Genomic DNA, 23,545 nt, shown 5'->3' on the forward strand with positions numbered 1-23,545 from the left:
TTTAACTTTCTAGTTGGCTGGCCTGCACTAACCATTCAGGAGCTCAGGCACCATTCCCTTGGGAGCAAGGCTCACCCCCGGTTCTGTCTGCAGAGGGCTTGAATGCAGGCTGAGTGGCTCCTTGGTGGTTTTCTCCAGGATTGGGACCAATTGTATTCCTCCCCCCGTGACTCATTTCATAAAGTCCGGTGGGGGTTGAGATTTCAGACTGGTTTTAGGACCTAAGAGGCAGCCAAAGAAACAGGCAGTCCAGTTTCCAGGCTTCTTTGAGGCAGAAGTTCTCCCAGTAAGCGAAATGCAGCTTTAGTACAAACAGCTCCCAGCAACTGCAGGCACAGTGAGTATAAAGCCGACAGCCTTTAACTGAAATCAAGGGGGGTCTGTAAAAGTGAGTTTTTGGGGAGTTTGGGGGCTAGATCCAGGGTCCCCTGCCCCTAAAATCGCTCCCACAGGCTGTTTTTGGTGCTAAAAACGCTTTCGTGGCAGCCATCTTGGATTTCCCAATTTGGATATAAAAGCCTCTATCTGCCTCAAAACACTTCAGTTTAGCTCAGAATCAGGTGGGATGGACTGCTTAGGCCAGGATACTTTGGATTCATGCCAGATTTACATTGGATGGCAGCCTGAGGATTGTCAGTGTTCCACATGTCATGTGGCACATGATAGGGCACCTCTAGTTCCCCTGGGGGGTTAGTTTCCAGATGACTTGAGTTCCAGATCAAAAAGCCTGGATAGAGCAGGGAAAGAACAATACAGTACTCCCCCGAAATTCGCAGGCTAGAGAATATAGTGACCAATTTGGTGTAAAATTATGTTCCTTATTTTTTTCTCTGTAAATTCATTTCTTTATTGTTATTTGTATAATAATGTTTAAATTCAATTTTTTAAAACCCACATATAGAATTTCTGCCTTTTTTACATTTAATGTCAAATGATTCTCAAAAATCAAAGCATAAAACCCATCAAACATTTGTTTTAACTGTATCAAGGTCTCAGAAACAGTCCCAATCACAGGCAACAAAACTTGTTATATCATCAGCATATATAGAATATGAAACCCCAAAAGACTGTAAAACTTTACACACCCATTAAATAAACATGAAACAGTGCACCTGATAATGCTGACTCTTGTGGTATCCCTGCCAGCATAGAACGTGCAGTTGAGATTTGTCCTTTGATATGAACCTGAAACCTACGATCAGTAAGCTGTGCCTGAAACCATTCCAAACAGTGCCCCTAATACCACATTCCTTCAATCTATATAGCAACACATGATGATCTATTGTGTCATGCTGCTGATATATTGAAAAAAAATGATCAGATAAGCTGTCTGTTTATCCAGCCCATGATAGAGCTCATCCAATAGTGCTGCTAACAGGGATTCAGTACTGTGGGCCTTACAAAACCCATATTGGAATGGCTCTAAACACAAAATTTCCTCTTAAGTATTCTTCCAGCTGATAGAATATGTTCCAACACCTTAGATACAGCAGACAATGATGATACAGGGCGAAAATTTGTTATCACTGTATTTCCTAAAGCAATCTTTTATTAGGTTTCACAGTACTCAATTTCAACTTGTCTGGAACCACCCTGTCCTGCAATGATTTACTGACTACTCTTGTCAGAAGTGGAAGTACTGTAGTTGGCATAGCCTTCAGTATCAGTGGACTACATATATCTGCCACTCACCCTGTAGGCTGGCATACATTCAAACACTCTTGAACCTTTCTCTCATCAACTTCCTGAAATGATTCCAAATCCCCTATTGCAGATATACTAGCACCATTTATTTCCGCACTACCTTCAAATTGAGATATAAGACGAATAACATTGTTTCCAAAAAATCAGCAATCTCATCAGCCGTAAACCCAACACTATTTGTTGAGACCAGTTGTGCTTGTACTAAGGAACATTCTAGAGAAAACAGCTCCCATGGACAATTAAGAGCCCCCATTATCTGTTTTCTGTAGTACATTCCATGCTCCTTTGTAATCATTAACTTATTTATTTCTCTACCGCATAATCCAGAATTCTTGGAAATTCACAAGAGAACATAAATAATAAATCATACATAGACAAAACATAGATATAGTAATCTGCTTAAAATTTCTTATAATCTTGCCAATTGCAATGATAGTATCAAAATCAGATTGAGACAAACTTTTACACCAGCATCTCTCCAAACTGCTTAACTGGCATCTTAACTTCCTAAGATGTTCAGTGAACCAAGGCTTAAACCATTTGTTACCCCTTATCATAACAGAATGTTCTAAGGCAATCTGATCTAATGCACTAAGTAGTCTCCCAACAAGTCATAACTTCATCAGCTGTCATTTATTCATTATCGTCCTACAAAGAATGCCACACCTTCTCCAACTTGCAAATCAACCTTTACTTACATGTATAATCGGCACATAAATGTTAGTGCCTATGTTATAGAATTACTCCATTGCTCATAAATTTCATTCTTTAGGGCAGTCTACCCTTGGCAACTCTGGTTGTACCAAAAGAAATAGAGGACAAAAATGACTTTCTCAACATCCCTGCTTCTCAGCTCATTGCTCTGGAGCTGCCAAATTACCCAGTTCCACGAGGGAGACTTTTTGGCCAGTCCAGTTTTTGAACTTACATTCCAATTCAGTATGGTATGTGTAATCCCATTGAACAGCTCTATAGATCCCATAATACAGCAGGATATGAATGTCAGAAATCCAGGACTAGCCTAAAATCTACCTCCTAGAACTGGATAAATTGGCAGATCTCCAGCTCTATTAAGACTCCATTCAAACCTTGTGCTTGTCTACTCCTAACGAGACCGGGCTGCTACGATCCTTTTATGGGAGACTGAACTAGATCCATCAGGAATGAGGGTGGTTTCCTCTCCTGGGAAGAGACTCCTCATGCCTGTACCAACATATTGCAAGCAAGCAAGCAATAGAGGAAGAAAGTACAAAGACTGAGAAGGATATTTCCAATAATAAATGTTTTTACTGGAGGAAAAAGAAAATCTTAAAGTATTTGTACCAGGAAGCTGATTTCTATACTATTCTTACAAGGCAGTCTACTCAATTAGCATATTCATGTTTCCACGATTACAAGGCTAATCTTGTGGTTTCCTCTCATACCATTGCTACTTCCTGTTCCCAACAGCAAACAGCTATGACTTATTTTTATTTCCAAGCTCAGGTTTCTTTTTTCTTATCACATGGTTACAGGCAAATCTTGTTTCTTGTCAGCTTCTAACCACACAAAGTATTTTTATCAATTATAGTAGATGCTCAGTTAACTGGCACCCATGGGGATTGATGCCAGATATGCCAGTTAAATGTAGTTTCTGGTTGTTTGAGAGTTACTATTAAATATAGGCCTAACTAATACTATACCCCATGCTATGCCATACCATAAACTATTCCAAACAAACTACTGAACATGTGGTAGGCAAAGCGTGGGCGTACTCAGGTGTGGTGTGCCAAGTTTACACTTAAATTTCTGCCAGAAATTGATTTTATTTTCATTTTTATTTAAAGTATTACAGTATTTCTTTGATTTTTTTTTTGTGCTGGTTGCTTGAGTTCTGGTTAACAAAGTCTACTGTATTTTCTCTCTTGCCATCACCTGATTCTCGCCTACAAAAGATCACTGGATAGACATGTTTCTGTTATTTCTATATGCTTTTTCCTGTTGTCTACATTTTCCACCTTCTTGCCCTTTTTGTCATCACAAGTTCATCCCATTCTTCATATCTTGCAATCATAGGTGTGCATATACTCAAACTACATTGCTCTGTTTCCTCTCCTGCTTTTCTTATCCCCATTTGCAAGTGTCTGCCTTGCTTTGACCTCCATGTATTTCACTGGGTCAGAGTCTCCATTCCCTTACCCTTCAACTGGTTCTTCGTTGTCATGCTTACAATGACCAGAAATCCTTGACACTCCCCTCACTCACTCACAAACTGTTACCTCTGCTTTTCCCACACCTAAGTTCTGCACTTTTCCCTGCTTGTTCTGTAGAGGGAGGACATAAATAAAGATTGGGTGTGGGAGCAGGGAAAGACAATATGACTCAGGAGTAGGATTACCAGACGTCTGGGAAAACCCGGACATGTCTTTTTTTGAGAGGACTGTCGGGGCTCCCAGATGGACTTTCCAAAACCCGGCAATTGTCTGGCTTTTGGAAAGCCCCAATGAGCTCCGACCGCATATGGAGGGCCTCTGAGCATGCGCAGATGACTTCACACACATCCGCGCATGCTTCAGGCCCTCCAGACGTGGCTGGAGCTCGTCTGGAAGAAAAGAGGAGGCTTTGTGGGGGCGGGGCTGGGAGTGGAACTAGGCGGAGCTTGAGGCAGAACTGGTCAGGGGTGGGGCTGGAGGCGGAAGGGGTGGGGCCATGTGTCCGGGGTTTCCCAGAGAAAAATATGGTTCAAGTTCAAGTTTATTATTTGATAAATCGCCTATATAAAACATTCTAAGCTATGAACAATTTTAAAAACAACTTATGGGGAAACAGACAATTTTAAAACAGCATTTTAGAAAACACATATTATTAAGACACAAGTAAAAAGTCAAAATATTTATAAGGTTTCTTTATACATGTAGCTTAGTGACAAACATGATATAAAAGGGAAAAAAAGTTACAATTATCTCAGTCAGAAAAACATAAAGGGAGAAAAACACAAGGAAGGGGGAAGAAAGTAGGAAAAAAAAATTATTTTGTAAAAGTGTACATTGGCTTGATCGTTTAATTAATAAAAGCATCATTAAATAAAAATGTTTTTAAAAGTTTTTTAAAAGAGATGAGATCCTTTTCTTTTCTGATAAAGAGTGGCAGAGCGTTCCAGGTTTGAGGAGCTATAACAGAAAACATTTCATTTCTCCTTGTGCCCACAATTTTTAAAGACGGAACCGATAGTAGATCTTGAGATGACGATCGGAGAGATCGAGGTGAATGATATGGAGTGATCATTCTAGATATGAACTGTGGTTCGTTAAATGATAGTACTTTGAATACCAAAAATGCTATTTTAAAAGTAATTCGATGATTAATAGGCAGCCAATGGGACTTGATCAATAGCGGTGTAACGTGGTCATATTTTTTTGCTTTATGAATGAGTTTTATTGCAGTGTTTTGGATTATCTGAAGTCTCTTTTTTTCTTTTTGCGGTACATTGAATAACAGAGAATTGCAGTAATCTAGTTTAGAAATGATCATAGAATGGATAAGTATATTGATGGATTTAGGTTCTAAAAATGATGAGATGGATCGTATCAAACGAAGTTTATAGAAACAAGATTTAACAATATGACTAATGTGATTATGAAAAGATAAATTAGTGTCAATAATTACGCCTAAAATTTTTAGCATAGATACTGATTCAATTGGGGTGTTATCGAGTACAAATGGAGAAATTGGAGTAATGTCTTTTCTCCAAGTAAAAAACATAGTTTGAGTTTTCTGTATATTTAATGACAGTTTATTAAGGCTAAGCCAATTTTTTATTGTGTCCAGTTTGGTATTAATTGTTTTAATTTCTTCATCATTTTCGGGGTCAAACGGGAAGTTGAATGTCATCGGCATAAGAAAAGAAGTAAAGCCCAACGATTGACAAATAGTAAGTAGAGGAGAATGGAAAATGTTAAATAGAAGAGGTGACAGAATAGAGCCCTGGGATATTCAGAAAGATGAGGAGTAAGAAATAGTAACCCTACTCAGGGGAGGTCTACAAATATTTGTCTAGGGCCTAGTATAGAGTTAATTCAGCAGATGATAAGGTAGCTATCTCCAGTGTTCCCGCTAAGGTGCGCTGGCCTGCGCTCGCGCACAAAATATTACATCGCAGCGCAAAGTTTCTCTTCACAGCGCACACACGCGTCGCAAAGGTAAGGGGAGGTAAGGTAAGGGGACGCATTGGGGGGATTGCACTTCCCCACAATTGCCATGCTTCGGTTCCTCTTCTTCCTTCCTTCCTCCCCCCCCCCCCCCCCCCGCGGGACCCTGCGGCACCATCAACTCTTACTCCCTCTAATGTCGGCCCTGCAGCTCCAGACTTCCTCGCACCTTCTCCCCTCCCCCTTTGGATCGCTATTATTTTAAATGTTATAGCCGCGGAGCTGTATCCATCAGTGGAGATGTCTAACCTCGGCCTGCCCCGGAACTCTTACTGCAACAGTGACTTCCTGTTCCTGCCTAGACGGGCGGCTGCTGCAGTAAGAGTTCCGGGGCAGGCCGAGGTTAGACATCTCCACTGATGGATACAGCTCCGCGGCTATAACATTTAAAATAATAGCGATCCAAAGGGGGAGGGGAGAAGGTGCGAGGAAGTCTGGAGCTGCAGGGCCGACATTAGAGGGAGTAAGAGTTGATGGTGCCGCAGGGTCCCGCGGGGGGGGGGGGAGGAAGGAAGGAAGAAGAGGAACCGAAGCATGGCAATTGTGGGGAAGTGCAGAGCTGCAGGGAAGAGTGTTGCGGTACCCAGCTGGAGGGAGGAGGAAGATGAGGGAGGGAATTAAAGGAGATGCCAGGGCTTGGAGCATAGGAGGAAGGTATGCCAGTCTAAGGGAAAAGGAAGGGGGAGATGTGAGAGCATGGAGGGGGAGCGAAAGATGGAAGAAAAGGAAAGGAGAGAGATGCCAGAGAATCAGGGAAGGGGAGATACCAGACTATGAGGAGAGGTGTGGGAGAGGGAAGGCGAGGAGAGAGATGCCAGACCAATGGGGTGAAAGGAGAGATGGAAGGGGGAGGCATACAGTTTCTGGAAGGGGCATAGAAGGAGAGAAGATGCCATATAGGGGAAGAGAGACGGCAGACAGTGAATGGAAGGAAGAGAGTTACAAGAAGATGAGGAAAGGAGAAACCACAGAAGACAAAGGTAGAAAAAAATTTCTATTTATTTATTGCTTTAGGAGACATGTGTCACTGTTTCTGTGAAGCATTGTATGCAGAGTCCAGCTTCTTGCTGGTTCAATTTAACCTTTGTCTATGTATTTTTATTTTATCCCCCCTTTTACAAAACTGTGAAGCGTTTTTAGCACCAGCCTTGGTGGTAGCAGCTCTGATGCTCAGAATTTTATGAGCATCAGAGCTGTTACCTCCGTAGCTAAAATCCACACTACAGTTTTGTAAAAGAGGGAGGGGTTAGTTTGTGATTACATATTCCTTACTAGGCGAAGGTGTTTTCTGTGTTCTGTGTGTTCGAAAGACATGGTTTTCTGTTAGGATTGACGGTGTAGGATTGATCTGTGCTGGTCTGGCTTGTTTAGTTTTACAATGGGTGTATTGATGTACTGCTCACTGCAATATGTAAGATGCTGCCTTTTCCTAGGTACTCATGTGTGACGTGTGGTTTGTTACTAAAAATCATGTTTTTCTTACAGATGGGGGGGGGTGCCAAAAAATGATGGGCCCCGGATGTTACATATGCTAGGTACGCCACTGTATGTAAAGATACCAGAAAGCTGGCGTAGCAAAAACTTCTAAGTTTTGAGTATTTAACCCTCCCACAATCTCACGGGCACTCGTTTCAAGTTTATTGAGATTTTGATTTAAACGCAATATCAAATATTTTCAATGCGTATAACAAAAATTAATTTGGGGAAATAAATAAAACCATTTGAACCAGTGTTCCCGCTAAGCTGCGCTGGCGTGCGCTGGCGCACAAAATATTACATCGCAGCGCACACGTTTCTCGTCACAGCGCACGATCGGAAGAGGCGTACGGCAGATGGCAGGGCGGCGAGAGGAGAATCGGGCGAGTTGGCTCATAACTTGCTGGCGCCCGATATTTTTGGCTCACGGTGAAAAAAGTTTGCTCACAACACCCGCCCGCTTAGAGGGAACACTGGCTATCTCTTTTCTTGGTACCATTAGCATATCTGTCTCTGGAGTGTTCTTTTCATTTGTTCCAGACCTCCTTTTTCTGTGCTCTCATTTCCCTTTATTTCTAGGGACCACTAGTTCAAGCCTAACCAGCTTGTGTTGAACTGTATCTTTTGAAGTGGCTGAGAGGTCTCATCACATGCTGTACAATGGCAGATAGATCACCACAAACTCTCCTGCTTCCCAGACTCCTTTATGGAAGGAAAAAGATATGGGCTCTTGCATGCAAGGTCCTTTCATAGTTTCCACCATTTTAGAGAGGGGATTCTTTCTGTCCAGGAACTGACAGGCATATTTTGACTTCATTGCACATGTATGAGGCTCTTGCCTCATTCAAGGCAGAAGGCCTGTGGAAATTCAAAGTAAACTGGACTACCTTGAGATTTGAAATACAGAAAGAACCTGATTCTTCTTTTAAAGTAGACGGTGTGATTTAGGTTTTTAGGGGCATGTGTATAAACATTCTGAACTTCTGGTTGCTACTCTCTGTTCTGAATGGGTGGTGCAGAAGATATTTTAATGTTTGTTACTTTGGTTTAATGTAGTGTATTGTATTTTATTTTCATATCCATCACTTTGAATAGGCTCAAAGTGGATGGGACCTGGTTAAAGGAGGCATATTAATCATGGATATTACTTTTTAAAATCTTCTTGCATACTTCCTGGTATATTCTCTTCATCTGCTCTATGTGCCATTGAGATTTTCTGTATGGTGTTCACCTTTGAAAATAAGTGGTTTCTTATTGTTCTCCCCATCACATATACAGTATGTGCTTTCTCATCTTAAATATGTTGTTACTTTCTTTTGTAGTAAATGAACTAACTGCTCTGATTGACGATGGATGCTACCAAGTACTTCTGGCAAAAATTTACAGTAAAATGGAAAGGACAGATGATGCTATAGTTTCATTGCAACGGGTAAGTAAAGATGTAAAATTTGTTGGTTTCAGTCTCGTGGCATATTTTTCGTAGCATTTCAAAAGACGGCACCATGTTTGGAACATCCAATAAAATTCCTTCAACCTACACAATAATTTTTGTGTTATTCCCTATTTCCTACATATAAAATTATTATACTGCGCCGTTGGAATTACATAGGGGGACTCGTCAGGGATGTGCCTTATCCCCTTTATTTGCTCTATCTATGGAACCACTCGCCTGTGCTATCCGTGCTCATGGTAGCATCCATGGTATATCTATGGGCCCTCGTGAATACAAATTGTTACTTTATGCGGACGATGTTCTGCTGTTTTTGCAGAGTCCTGAGGTATCTTTACGGGAGGTGTCCCATTGTCTCCAACTGTATGGTCAGATGTCAGGTTTTACAATCAACATGTTTAAGTCTGAGATTCTTAATATTAATGTTCCTTCAGACATGGTTTCGGTGCTCCACCGAGATTTTCCTTATCGTTGGGTTACTTCTTCACTCAAATTTCTGGGAAGTGAGGCTTACGGTTCATACCTCTCAGTTGTTTGCAGCTAACTTTCCAGAGCTTTTAAATACTCTTTTTAAAGATATGGATGGATGGGAGGGGCTTACTTTGAGCTGGATAGGTCGGATAGCAGTGGTCAAGATGATGCTTTTGCCACGGTTGTTATATTTGTTTATGGCTCTCCCGATTTGTTTGCCAGATTCTTTTTTCCGTCGCCTTAATCGAAAGGTTTTTGCCTTTATTTGGAATAAACGTCCTCCGAGGGTGCGGCGGACAGTTTTTTATCAGTCTAAATTATCCGGTGAGATGGGGGTCCCATATTTTTGGGGGTATTATCAGGCCACACGGTTGCAGGAAATTGCTGCCTGGTGTTCTTACTTGGATTGCCCTTGAATTCGCATTGTTCAGTATTGTTAACCTTCTATTTCCTTATGGAAATTGCCTTGGGCCCCCATAGGTATTTTACGGGGCTGTATTTCTGCTCCTAACCCATATTTGCATAGCACTTTACGGACTTGGTATCAGGTTCGGCGACAATTGTTCCCAGAATGGCTGTATTTTCGTCAGACTCCTATATGCTTGACTCCAGGGTTTTCCCCAGGTAGAGCGGAACCTTTTTGCAAGCTTTGGACTCATGCGGGCCTTCATACTCTGGGGCAGATGTGGTTGGAGACTCATATGTGTTCTTTTGATCATTTAGAAGAGGAGTTTGGGATTTTGGCTGTTGACTCTTTTTTTCTATACACAACTGCGCTCCTTTCTTCTTAAACATGCTTTTTGGGATTTGTGTTTGAGTGAGACCAAGTTGAAAAGGGCTCTTCGCAATGGCACAGGGCGGGGAGGAATCTCTTGCTTATACCAGGCCCTGTTACATAGTAACATAGTAGATGACGGCAGATAAAGACCCGAATGGTCCATCCAGTCTGCTTAACTTGATTCAATTTAAATTTTTTAATTTTTTTCTTCTTAGCTATTTCTGAGCAAGAATCCAAAGCTCTACCCGGTACTGTGCTTGGGTTCCTACTGCCGAAATCTCCGTTAAAACCTACTCCAGCCCATCTACACTCTCCCAGCCATTGAAGCCCTCCCCAGCCCATCCTCCACCAAATGGCCATATACAGACACAGACAGTGCAAGTCTGCCCAGTACTGGCCTTAGTTCAATTTTTAATATTATTTTCTGATTCTAGATCCTCTGTGTTCATCCCATGCTTCTTTGAACTCAGTCACAGTTTTACTCTCCACCATCTCTCTTGGGAGCGCATTCCAGACATCCACCACCCTCTCCATAAAGTAGAATTTCCTAACATTGCCTTTGAATCTACCACCCCTCAACCTCAAATTATGTCCTCTGGTTTTACCATTTTCCTTTCTCTTGAAAAGATTATGTTCTACGTTAATACCCTTCAAGTATTTGAACGTCTGAATCATATCTCCCCTGTCTCTCCTTTCCTCTAGGGTATACATATTCAGGGCTTCCAGTCTCTCCTCATATGTCTTCTGGCGCAAGCCTCCTATCATTTTCGTCGCCCTCCTCTGGACCGCTTCAAGTCTTCTTACGTCCTTCGCCAGATACGGTCTCCAAAACTGAATACTCCAAGTGGGGCCTTACCAATGACCTGTATAGGGGCATCAACACCTTCTTCCTTCTACTGGCTACGCCTCTTTTTATACAGACCAGCCTCCTTCTGGCAGCAGCCACTGCCTTGTCACACTGTTTTTTCGCCTTTAGATCTTCGGACACTATCACCCCAAGGTCCCTCTCCCCGTCCGTGCATATCAGCTTCTCTCCTCCCAGCATATACGGTTCCTTCCGATTATTAATCCCCAAATGCATTATTCTGCATTTCTTTGCATTGAATTTTAGTTGCCAGGCATTAGACCATTCCTCTAACTTTTGCAGATCCTTTTTATATTTTCCACTCCCTCTTCGGTGTCTACTCTGTTACAAATCTTGGTATCATCTGCAAAAAGGCACACTTTTCCTTCTAACCCTTCAGCAATGTCACTCACAAACATATTGAACAGGATTGGCCCCAGCACCGAACCGTGAGCGACTCCACTAGTCACCTTTCCTTCCTTCGAGCGACTTCCATTAACCACCACCCTCTGGTGTCTGTCCAACAGCCAGTTTCTAACCCAGTTCACCACTTTGGGTCCTAACTTCAGTCCTTCAAGTTTGTTCAACAGCTGAAATCTAAGTAAATTACATCTAGCATATGTCCTCGATCCAGCTCTCTGGTCACCCAATCAAAAAATTCAATTCAGGTTCGTTTGGCACGATTTACCTTTTGTAAAGCCATGTTGCCTCGGATCCTGTAACCCATTAGATTCAAGGAAGTACACTATCCTTTCTTTCAGCAACTATTTTTCCAACAACTGAAGTGAGGTTCACCGGCCTGTAGTTTCCTGCTTCATCCCTGTGACCACTTTTATGAATAGGGACCACATCCGCTCTCCTCCAATCTCTAGGAATCACTCCCGTTTCCAGAGATTTATTGAACAAGTCTTTAATAGGACTCGCCAGAACCTCTCTGAGCTCCCTTAGTATCCTGGGATGGATCCCGTAAGGTCCCATCGCTTTGTCCACCTTCAGTTTTTCAAGTTGCTCATAAACACTCTCCTCTGTGAACGACGCAGAATCTACTCCATTTTCTCGTGTAACTTTGCCAGATAATCTCGGTCCTTCTCCAGGATTTTCTTCTGTGAACACAGAACAGAAGTATTTGTTTAGCACATTTGCTTTTTCCTCATCACTCTCCACATATCGGTTCCCAGCATCTTTTAGCCTAGCAATTCCAATTTTCATCTTCCTCCTTTCACTAATATATCTGAAAAAATTTTTGTCTCCCTTTTTTACATTTTTAGCCATTTGTTCTTCCGCCTGTTAGTGCGGTTCCCCCTAGATGATCCCTATAAGCGTTCGTGGGAGATCGATTTCGGGGAGTCCCTGCCTCTGAGATCTTGGCAATATCTGTACAAGTGTTTGTTTACTACTTCCATGTCCTCTGCTTTCATAGAAAATAGCTATAAAATCTATTATCATTGGTACTGTACTCCCGTTAAATTGTACCAGATTTATAAGTCTGGTTCTGCGCTTTGTTGGCGTGGCTGTGGGCAGAGGGATGATTTTCATCATGTGTGGTGGTGGTGTCCTTTGGTGGTGCTATATTGGCAGGAGGTTGGTAAGCTTTTGGTTACTATATTGTGTAAACATTGCCCACTTTTGATGGCCTGTTGTTTGTTGAACCTGTTCCGGGTTTTACGAAACCAGAACACAGATTTGCAATATTTTTGTTTTCCGCAGCCTGCATTGAGCTTGCTGCTTATTGGAAGAAGAAGTATTTGCCAGCTATGAGACACATTTGTATCCGCTTGGACTATCTACAGTTGATGTCCAAGTTGATGGCTACTCGTCGTCATACTATGCCTTTTTATCATAAGGTTTGGGATCCTACCTAACTTGAAAACAATCAATCTTAAGTGGGTTAGGTTGGGGTTTTTTTTTTTTTGTTTGTTTTTGTTTTTTTTTTACTTGTTTGTACCTGAGAGTCCTTTCTTTTGCTTTTGTTGTTCAATGGTTTAGGGGGGATGGGGGTAGGGGGGTTGGTTTGGAGGGGATTAGAAGGTGGTCACTTCACTTGGGAGTTTTTTTCTGTGATTAGCTATATGGTGTGCTCTTTTGTGACTTGGCTACTTTTCAGTTGTTTAATTTTGAAAAATTTAATAAAAATATATCATTAAAAAAAAATTATTATACTATTTCTATAGCACTACTAGATGTATGCAGCGCTGTATACATTATGGGGCTCATAATCAAAACTTAAACACATCTAAAAACCTGCCCAAGTGGACGACCTAAAAGACAGGTCGTCCAAATGCCAATGATTTTCTGGACATGTCGCAGGACTTTTTATTCCTCTGAATCCCGCTGTGCCCCCAGAGCTAAAAGGGGTGTGGAGGCGGGCTGTGGAGTCGGTAGATAAATGTTCCGACTCCGACTCCTCAGTTTTTTGTACTTCTGACTCCGACTCCAGGTAACCAAAATTTCCTCCGACTCCTCCACTCCGACTCCGACTCCACAGCCCTGTCTGGAGGAGTGGTTAAGGCAGGATGGGGGCCAACTTAGACTTAGTCATCCTGCAGAAATAATTGAATGTTTTACTAGACTTCCTGGACAAAACTTAGACGTTCTGAGTTAGACGATATAAAAGCAGGTATAAGTGCCAAAAAGGTATCCGAAGTGACCAGATAACCACTGAAGAGACAAAGTAAAGACCCCTACATACTCCCTCAGTGTTCACTGATCCCCTCATACACCCACAAAGATCAGAATAAAAAAGTACTTATCTGTCTCCAGAACATTAGCACTTGGTTTAGGAAAACCTAGTAGAGCTGCACACAGGTATCTTAAATAGCCTGGGGGGTGGGCTAGTGAACCATAGAGAGGAGGACCCAGGCCCATAAGACACTCTAACCACTACATTTATGGTGGAACATGTACATGTATGCCCACTAACCCTCCCCCAACCCTACTCTGCTGCCATATAGGTGCCACCTGCAGCAATAAGGGCTATTGGGGTTGTAGACAGGTGGGTATAGTGGATTTTTGGGGGGGGGCTCACCATAACCTATAAGGGAGTTCTGGTGAAATGTTTATCAGCCACCCTTTTTGTGGAGTTCACAGCAGTGCCCTCTAAGATGCCCCACTGCTCTGTTACCATGTCTGGGTGGCCAGTCCATTGCAAGATTGGCCCCTCCCATGTCCAAATGGTCTTGTTCTGGGCGTTTGGGACTTGGATGAAATTTTGGTCGAAAATATTGTATAAAGATAGATGTCCTGGTGGTCTGGACAAACAATAGCCTGGACGTCCAGATAGACAATTTTAAAAAAAAAATATTTTGGACATATTTTTGAAGATGGGCATTTTCCCACTGCCGACTTTAGGCGTTTAGTGACATATGCCCAAATTGAACTTAGACATATGTTTTGATTATGCCCTTTTATAGGTTTTCAGCCTCTTTAAATACACAAAATTTTAGAAACACATTAATGAGGTTTTCTTATTACAGATTTTAAAAAATTTACTATTTTACAAATTTTACATTTCAAATACTTTGTTTCCCATGTCCTCCAAAATAGCATAGCATCATTGCCTTTATTACTGTCAGTGTATGGTACTGGCAGTAATAATAGCATTCTCTTAAATGCTGAAGGAACAAGGCCACTGTGGTGAATATGAATATTGTTACATATTGGCTTACCTAAAAAGTATTGTTCCTGGATAAGTGGTAAGATGTCATTTAAAAAATATTTTAAGTTTTGTTTGACACATTTTTTTTATCCAGGCTTTTAGTCAACAGACCTCAGCAATCAGCTGCCTAGAACACAGATTTATGGTTAAAATTTATTTTGTTTTGTGTGTTTGCCTTTGTCTTGTTTTAAGTGGTGTTCTTTTCTGATATGATGATTTTATTGGTTTTGTACACTGCCTCGACCTGCTCATTCAGATTAGATGATATTTCAAATGATTATGAAGTATGCAGATGACTGCATGGGAAGTGGTAGTGCGAATCAGAGGTTGGAGGGAAATACCAAATTCTGAACCCATTTAGGGTGGCAGATATTCTTATATCAACCCTGTTACAAAGAGCTTGTGCTTTAACTTGGCCTAGAATTCCAGAGTACAAAATAACTAAAAAGGCTACTTTGTCTTAAAATTATAGAAACCTTTACAAAATCATTCATTTTACTTAAAGATTTACTTAAAGATTTACTTAAGATTAAAATCTAAGAAGAAAATACTTAAATCCAAGAGCCATGCATGAACCAGTTCAACAGGGAATATATTCAAACTGAAATCTTCAAATGGCCATATTTTAGCATCCAATGTCTGCATTAGGAAAAATTAAAATATTACAAAAATAAAAATGTTTTAGCTGAAATCCAATGTTGATTCACTCCTTCAAAATTTCAAGCAATATCAGTTTCTCACTCATCCAGAGGATACTTTGAATAGGACACCACACACCCTTCCAAACAGAGTAGAGTAGGGGTGGGCAACGAAGGCCAGAATCCAGTCGGGATTTCAGGATGTCCCCAATGAATATTCATGAGATCTATTTGCATGAACTGCCTCCTTTTGTATGCAAGTGAATCTCATGCATATTCATTGGGGAAATCATAAAAACCCGACTGGATTCTGGCCCTCGTTGCCCCCCACCCCCCCGGCATAGTTTTATTCTATTTCTGCAAATAATTTAAAGGATTACTTGTTATCTTTATAAATAGCAAAGGCTGTGTCATTTAAAAATATAATTGCTCTTGAAAGCTTCTTGAGAAATGATGATTCCAATCATTTGAATCATCTCCAGTTGATTGGACTTTTTAGAATCTTTTACAAGTGTACTGTCCTAATAATCAAAACTGCCTGTGCCAGTGCAAAAGTTGTGGGTATGTTTTACCTAGAAGATATATACCAATTATCAAAGTGAAATTACATGAGTAATAATGCTTACATTATTATCCAAGGAAAAAGAACAAGTAGACATTTGAGCCTACTTTTTCTGCAGGTAATTTGTACTGGTAAAAAGGCAAAAATACATAGGGGCCCTTTTACTGAACTGAATTAAGCAGCTTAACATGGGGCTTACCATGTGGTAGATGCGCTACTGCCTACTGTGCTAAAAGGATAGCAGTTGTTAAATTCCTGTCTAATGCAAGAGTGGGCAGAACCAGGGTATGATGGGCAGGCAGAGGTGTGACCAGCTGTGATAGCTAACACATGCACTAGCTGTCATGAGTGCTGATAGCACAGCTGAACTTACCACCACCTCAAGCAGTCCAGTAGAATAGTATGCTGTTGCTAGTTGTGTGGCAAGCACAAGCAAAAAAATCCAACAGAACTTCAGTAATATATGGACCATTTTCTTTGGATACAAACGATTTACTTATTGATTAAAGACTTGGCATTTTGTACATCATCTCTTCAGCCAAGGGAGGTCCTCACCAATTTGCTTGACTTCTTGAAGGTGTGAATAAACATGTGGATAAAGGTGAACCGGTTGATGTAATATATCTAGATTTTCAGAAAGCTTTTAACAAAGTTCCCCATGAGACGTTTCTGAGAAAATTAAGGAGTCATGGGATATGGATTAAGAATTGCTTATCGGACAGAAAACAGAGGGTAGGGTTAAATGGCCATTTTTCTCAATGGAGGAGGATAAATAGTGGAGTGCTGCAGGGATCTATACTGGGACCGGTGCTATTTAACATAAGAAATAAGATTTGCTGCTGCTGGGTCAGACCAGTGCTCCATCGTGCCCAGCAGTCCGCTCACACGGTGGCCCTTAGGTCAAAGACTAGTGCCCTGTTTGAGTCTAGCCTTACCTATGTATGTTCTGGTCCAGCAGGAACTTATCTAACCTTTTCATGAATCCCTGAAGGGTGCTTTCCCCTATAACAGTCTCTGGAAGAGCGTTCCAGATTTCTACCACTCTCTGAGTGAAGAAGAACTTCCTTACATTTGTACATAATCTATCCCCTTTTAATTTTAGCGAGTGCCCTTTCGTTCTCTTCACTTTGGAGAGGGTGAACAATCCCTCTTTCTCTAATAAGTCAATTCCCTTCAATATCTTGACTGTTTCGATCATGTCCCCTCTCAGTGTCCTCTTTTCAAGGGAGAAGAGGCCCAGTTTTTCTAGCCTCTCATTGTATGGCAACTCCCCCAGTCCCTTAACCATTTTAGTCACTCTTCTCTTAACCCTTTCGAGTAGTACTATGTCATTTTTCATATACGGTGACCAGTGTTGGATGCAGTATTCCAGGTGGGGGTGTACCAAGGCCCAGTACAACAGCATGATAACCTTCTCAGATCTGTTTGTAATCACCTTCTTAATCATTCTTAGCATTCTGTTTGCCCTTTTTGCCACTGCCGCATATTGTGCAGACGGTTTCATTGACTTGTCTACAAGTACTCCCAAGTCTCTTTCCTGGGGGCTCTCTCCAAGTATAGCACCGGACATCCTATATTCGTGCATATGATTTTTGTTACCAACATGCATCACCTTGCACTTAGCCACTTTGAACCTCATTTGCCATTTTGCGGTCCATTTCTCGAGTGTGGTTATGTCTTGTTGTAGGTCTTCGCAATCCTTCTGTGTCCTCACTACTCTGAATAACTTTGTATCGTCCGCAAATTTAATCACCTCACTCGTCGTGCCAATTTCTAGGTCATTTATAAATATGTTAAAGAGCACAGGCCTGAGCACCGAACCCTGCGGTACTCCACTCGTGACGCTTTTCCAGTCTGAGTATTGTCCATTTACCCCCACTCTGTTTCCTCTCTGCCAACCAGTTTTTAATCCACATGAGTATATCACCCTTGATTCCATGGCTCGCAATTTTTCCGAAGTAGACGTTCATGTGGGACCTTGTTGAACGCCTTCTGAAAATCTAGATATACGATGTCAACTGGGTCACCCTTGTCTATCTGTCTATTTACTCCCTCGAAGAAGTGCAGTAAGTTTGTCAAGCAAGATCTTCCTTTGCTGAAGCCTTGCTGGCTGGTCCTCATCAGTTTGTGTCCATCAAGGTGATCGATGATACGATCCTTTATCAGCACCTCTACCATCTTTCCGGTACTGAGGTCAGACTCACCGGTCTGTAGTTTTCCAGATCTCCCCTCAAACGTTTCTTGAAGATCGACGTAAACATTCACCACTTTCCAGTCTTCCGGAATCTTTCCTGATTTGATCGACAGATTGGCTATTAGTTGAAGCAGTTCAGCTATAACCCCTTTCAGTTCCTTGATTACCGGTCCCGGGGATTTATTGTTTTTAAGCCTATCAATCTGTCTGCATACCTCTTCTAGACTGACCGTCGACCCTGTCAGTTTCCCGTCTTCATTTCCTCTTCAGTAAATACAGATGCAAAAAATGTGTTCAGTTTGTCGGCGATGGCTTTGTCCTCCTTTAGTACTTCCTTTATTCCATGATCATCTAACTGCCCCACTGCTTCCTTCACAGATCGTTTCCCCTTAACTTATTTATAAATGATCTGGAAATTGGAATGACGAGTAACGTGATTAAATTTGCAGATCACACTAAACCTTCAAAGTTGTTGAAAGACATATAGACTGTGAAAAATTTGTAGGCAGACCCTAGGAAATTGGAAGACTGGATATCCAAATATCAGATGAAATTTAATGTGTACAAATGCAAAGTGATGTACATTGGGAAGAATAACCCAAACCATAGTTAACAGATGGTGGGGTCCACCTTGGGGGTCAGCACCCAAGAAAAAGATCTTGATGTCATTATAGACAATACACTGAAACCTTCCGCCCAATGTCCAGTGGCAGCCAAAAAAGCAAACGATGCTAGGAATTATTAGAAAAGGGATGATAAACAAGACTAAGAATGTTATAATGCCTCTGTATCGTTTCATGGTGTGACCTCACTTCAAGTATTGCGTTTAGTTCTGGTTGACTTATCTCAAAAAAGAAATAGCGGAACTAGAAACAGTTGAAAGAAGAGTGACCAAGATAATAAAAGAGATGGCATTCCTCTTGTATGAGGAAAGACTAAAAAGGTTAGGGTTCTTTAGCTTGGAAAAGAGATGGCTGAGGGGAGATATGATTGAAGTCTACAGAATCCTGAGTGGTGTAGATTGAGTATAAGTGGATTGACTTTTTACTCGATCAAAAATTACAAAGACTAGAGGACACTCAATGAAGTTACAGGGAAATACTTTTAAAATCAATAAGAGGAAATATTTTTTCACTCAGAATAGTTAAGCTCAGGAACACATTGCTAGATGATGTGGATACTGAAAATGGTTTGGACAATTTCCTCGAGGAAAAATATATAGTCTGCTGTTGAGACAGACATGGGGAAGCCATTGCTTGCTCTGGGATCAGTACTAGCATGGAACTTTGCTACTATTTGAGTTTCTGCCAGATACTTTTGACTTGAATTGGCCACTGTTAGAAGCAGAATACTGGGCTAGATGGACCATTGATGTGACCCAGTATGGCTATTCTTATGTTCTTACCAACTCAGGCTTGTAATGTGGTTGCAGTGCATTAAATGCAGTCCAGCTTCAGAGTATGTATTTACACTGTATTTACAGTGTCAAAGGTACAAAAAATACACACTGTTTCAAGTTTTTGCCAGGATTTTCAAATGCAGTCACATAAAACAAAAACAATTATATTCACAAAGACAAGTGGAGAAAAATAAACCTCAATCTTTTGGCTCAGCAGCACTAGGAAAGTGCAAAACGAGCCACTGTCATCATAGGTGCTGAAAAAAACTAATCTAATCTAGTATTTATGAGTCGCTCTATACCTGAAAAGGTTCAAGGCGAGATACAAGTCAAAGGAAATACAACTCTAGGAACATAAGAGGGAATAACCAAGAGGAGAGAAGAGGCAGAAGCTCTATAATATAAAATGCGTGAAGTATGAGGTTATCATTGCATATACAATAAACCCCCGCGAATTTGCAGTTCGCAAATCGTGGACTCTGTAATTCGCGGTATGCTCCGACCACCACTTCCTTGTACCAAAGTCATGGCTACACCAATCAGGAGCTGCTTTGACATGCTGACAAAGCAGCTCCTGATTGGTGTAGCCTGACTTTAGTAACAGGAAGAGGCGGTCGGAGCATACCGCGAGTGATTTTCTGCATCCGCCGGCGCCCCAGTTGCCCTCTCATAGCTCTCCTGCCTTTTGACAGGCGTAAAATCATATTCACGGTTTTTCAAAATTCGTGGGGGTTCCTGTTTAAAGATAGAATGCAAATGGAAGATTGAAAGAATTTTCCCCTGAGGTAGCCCGTTCTGTGGCGAAACAGGTGGTCCCCTGTCAAGAAGCTATGCAATAGACTGTGAAATATTGGCCACCCATGCTTGACAGACCTTCTAAAATAAGTGCTTATTTTTTGTGGATGGTTTTTTTCTCTTTGAGATAGAACGTTATATAGTGTTTTTGATAGCCACGTTTTTCTTTTTGCATAACTTATTTGTCACAATTGGATTGCTCACCAATAATAAGATTCTTGCTATTGATTTTTCATGATATAATATAATCTACAGTAACATATACATTTGCAGCACAAGTTTGAAAACAGTGGTAAGTGCCAAACTACTGCATTTTAGTAAAAGGGCCCTACCGTTTTGAAAAGTCAATATTACATTCATTTTTGCTTCCTCCAAGCTAACCTTACCTTTAGGGGCACCTCTAAATTGCATGGATAAAATTATGCATGTTATTTAGCTACACTGAGAGTGGGTAACATTCAGAGAGCTCATTTTCATGGATAAAATGCTCTTTTTTTCTGCCAAAATGACTTTGGATATTTCTTTCTAAAGTATGTTTTTCCTACACAGTACTTACCAGATTAATCCAACAAAAATAAGTATATATCAGGATGTGGCTTATAAAATGAACATATAATAATGAACATGCATTTGAAAATAAGGTGCTGTATTCTGTGAAACTGTATTACATTTGCAAATGCAGTAAAAACTAGCGATAAATGTGTTTTTCTTTAAAATTTATCCTTTGTATCCTTTCTTTCTCCTTATTCTCTTTAATTTATTCAAGGCTCGAGACCTGCAAGCTAGAGTACTAAAGCGGGCTCAAATGGAACAGCCTGATGCACTTCCTGGACAGAAGCAGTTGGCTGCTGAAATTTGTGCAGAGATTGCAAAGCATTTCACAAACCGCAAAGACTATGAGAAAGCAATACAATTTTACAAAGAGGCACTTGTTTATTGTGAAACTGATAACAAGGTAGGAAATAAGTATTTTATTTAGTATTTCTCACATAAATGCTCTGAGGCACATGAAGGCAAATAATAAAACCACTAATAAAGTATGGTAATAGAGGTAGCAGTTCTAGGTATAGTGACCTGGACTCAATTCTCAACCCAGATCTTCTATTTTCTTGGGTCAGTTGGGATGGAGAATGTTGCAGAAATAGTATTCACAGCTTTTGGAGGGAGGCAGTCAAAGTCATTGTTCTGTGGTAACACCTACTAACTGGATTTAGGGCATTAGTGCAGTGATGGAACTAAGGCTAGATTCACTAAGCAAACAGATCGGTTTGCGAGCCCTTTGCGACCCGATTTCGCCTCCGACCCGATTCTGATTCGTGCATGCAAAGGCATGCAAAGCAGGAAGGACGCGATTCACTAATTTTTTCCTGACACACTGACTGACTGGCTGATCCAAAAACAAGGGACTGGTGAGGACCAGTCGCTTATGCAAAAACCCTGCTCAGCCCCGATCTCCTGCTCTCTGCCCCGACTCTCATGTCCTTTTCTGCAAAGCAGGAAAGGTGCTCAATCCTTCCTGCTCCAATGCCTCCATCCCCACCCACCCACAAACCAAAAAACAAGCAACAGGAGGGATGCCAACTCCCTCCTGCCACCCACCGGATGCCCCCTCCCTATTCCCGGTCCCCTCCCCTACTCCCTCCCTATTCCCGGTCCCCTCCCCACCCACCCCCTCCCCGTACCTTTAACGGAACAGGAGGGGTGCTCAATCCCTCCTGCACAAATGTCTCCCCACCCACCCACAAACAAAAATCAAACAGCAGGAGGGATGCCAACTCCCTCCTGCTACCCACCAGATGCCTCCTCCCAATTCCCAGTCCCCTCCCTACCCCCCCTCTCTGTACCTTTAACGGAGAAGGAGGGGTGCGCAATCCCTCCTGCACAAATGTCTCCCCAACCACCCACCAACCAAAAAACAAACAGCAGGAGGCATACCAACTCCCTCCTGCCACCCACCGAATGCCCCCTCCTTTCCGCACCCCACCCCCCTCCCCATACCTTTAATGGAATAGGAGGGGTGCTCAATCCCTCATGCTCCAATGCCTCCCATGACGTGTCTGAGGCCTTAGGCCCCACCCCAGTGCATCATGTGATGCGTGGGGCCTAAGGCCCTGATTGGCTCATGCGCCTCGGGCTCCTCCCTTGGGAAGGGCCTAAGGCGCCTCAGCCAATCAGGGACTTCCGTAGTGAGTACCTCAGGAAGTCCCTGATTGGCCATTCTGGTGTGCGGGGGTTTGTTTTGCAGCTGTACGAGGGATACAAATTTTGCATCTTCGCTTCATAAGACACACTGAGATTTCTACCCACTTTTGGGTGGAAAAAATGCGTCTTATGGAGCAAAAAATACAGCGAATGGACTCCTCAGGTGGAGATACTTCGGATGCATGTCAGATCTACAACAGATGCCTATATGAAGGAGGTCATTGTTCCATGTGCCGCTTGGCGCATGAGGGTGGGGGGCGGGAGCTTCGGGCTTCTCCTCCCCTTCTGCTTCTGGTGGCTTAAGTGCTCAGTTGAAGAATTTGGGGGGCCAGAAATTCTGGCAGGAACCGGTGAAAGCACACTTGGCATCTCCAGCAATGTGCAGCCACATACAGGTAGATGGTGATGGTTGTTTTGGATGAGCACCTCTTCAAGGCTGGAATTCAGATGCATCCTTACTTGGATGATTGGCTCATAAGAGCACCTTCGAGGGACGAAAGAATTACAGCAGTTGAGCAAGTGGTCCAGCTCCTAAAGAAGTTGGGATAGATAGTCAACTTAAGGATTCAGTCTCTGGAATACCTGGGAATCCATTTAGAGATGGCACAGAACAGGGTCTTTCTCCTGGAAGCATGCAAAATGAAGCTCTTAAGGCAAATTTGGGAAATTCACAGCCTGCAGGCCCTCACAGCTTGGCAGTATCTTCAACTACAGGGATCCATGGCAACCACAATAGATGTTGTTCCCTGGGCAAGAGCATGCTTGCACCCTCTTCAGGAGTCACTCCTCTTAAGGTGGTCTCCTTAGTTGTGTTCAGACAAGGCATGGAGCAGCCTGGACTGGTGGCTAGAGAGACAGTCCTTGAACACAGGAATGCTGCTATGCATCTCCCAGTGGACAGTCCTGACAAAGGATGCCAGCCTATTCTTCTGGGGAGCTCATTTTGATGGATGCCCACTATAAGGGCGATGGTCCACATCAGAGGAAGTGGTTGATCAATTGCTTGGATACGGTTAGAGTGATACAGTTAGCTCTGCGAGCTCTCGGCAGCATCCTAGAAGGAAGGGCAGTCCGAGTCTTCTCAGACAATGTGACTGCAGTAGCCTACATCAACAGGCAAGGAGGCACTAGGAGTGCATCACTTAGCTTGGAAGCTTACCCGCTTTTCTGATAGACAGAAGCCCATCTCT

The 23,545-nt window shown here is 42.1% G+C and overlaps 1 protein-coding gene across 4 annotated transcripts in view; it reads left to right on the plus strand.

Annotated features, from left to right (window-relative positions):
* Positions 1-23,545, plus strand: part of TTC21B (tetratricopeptide repeat domain 21B) — a 222,897-nt gene that overhangs the window by 116,535 nt on the left and 82,817 nt on the right. For all 4 annotated transcript variants that reach the window (XR_004539464.1, XR_004539465.1, XR_004539466.1 and 1 more), the window contains 2 exons: positions 8,690-8,796; positions 20,920-21,108. Coding sequence is in view for 1 of the 4 variants with exons in the window: in XM_033944656.1 (XP_033800547.1) it covers positions 8,690-8,796; positions 20,920-21,108 (296 nt within the window). In the remaining 3 variants the exon portion in view is untranslated. The remainder of the gene's footprint in view (positions 1-8,689; positions 8,797-20,919; positions 21,109-23,545) is intronic.

This window comes from Geotrypetes seraphini, chromosome 5, assembly GCF_902459505.1.
Source record: "Geotrypetes seraphini chromosome 5, aGeoSer1.1, whole genome shotgun sequence".
Classification (NCBI taxonomy): domain Eukaryota; kingdom Metazoa; phylum Chordata; class Amphibia; order Gymnophiona; family Dermophiidae; genus Geotrypetes; species Geotrypetes seraphini.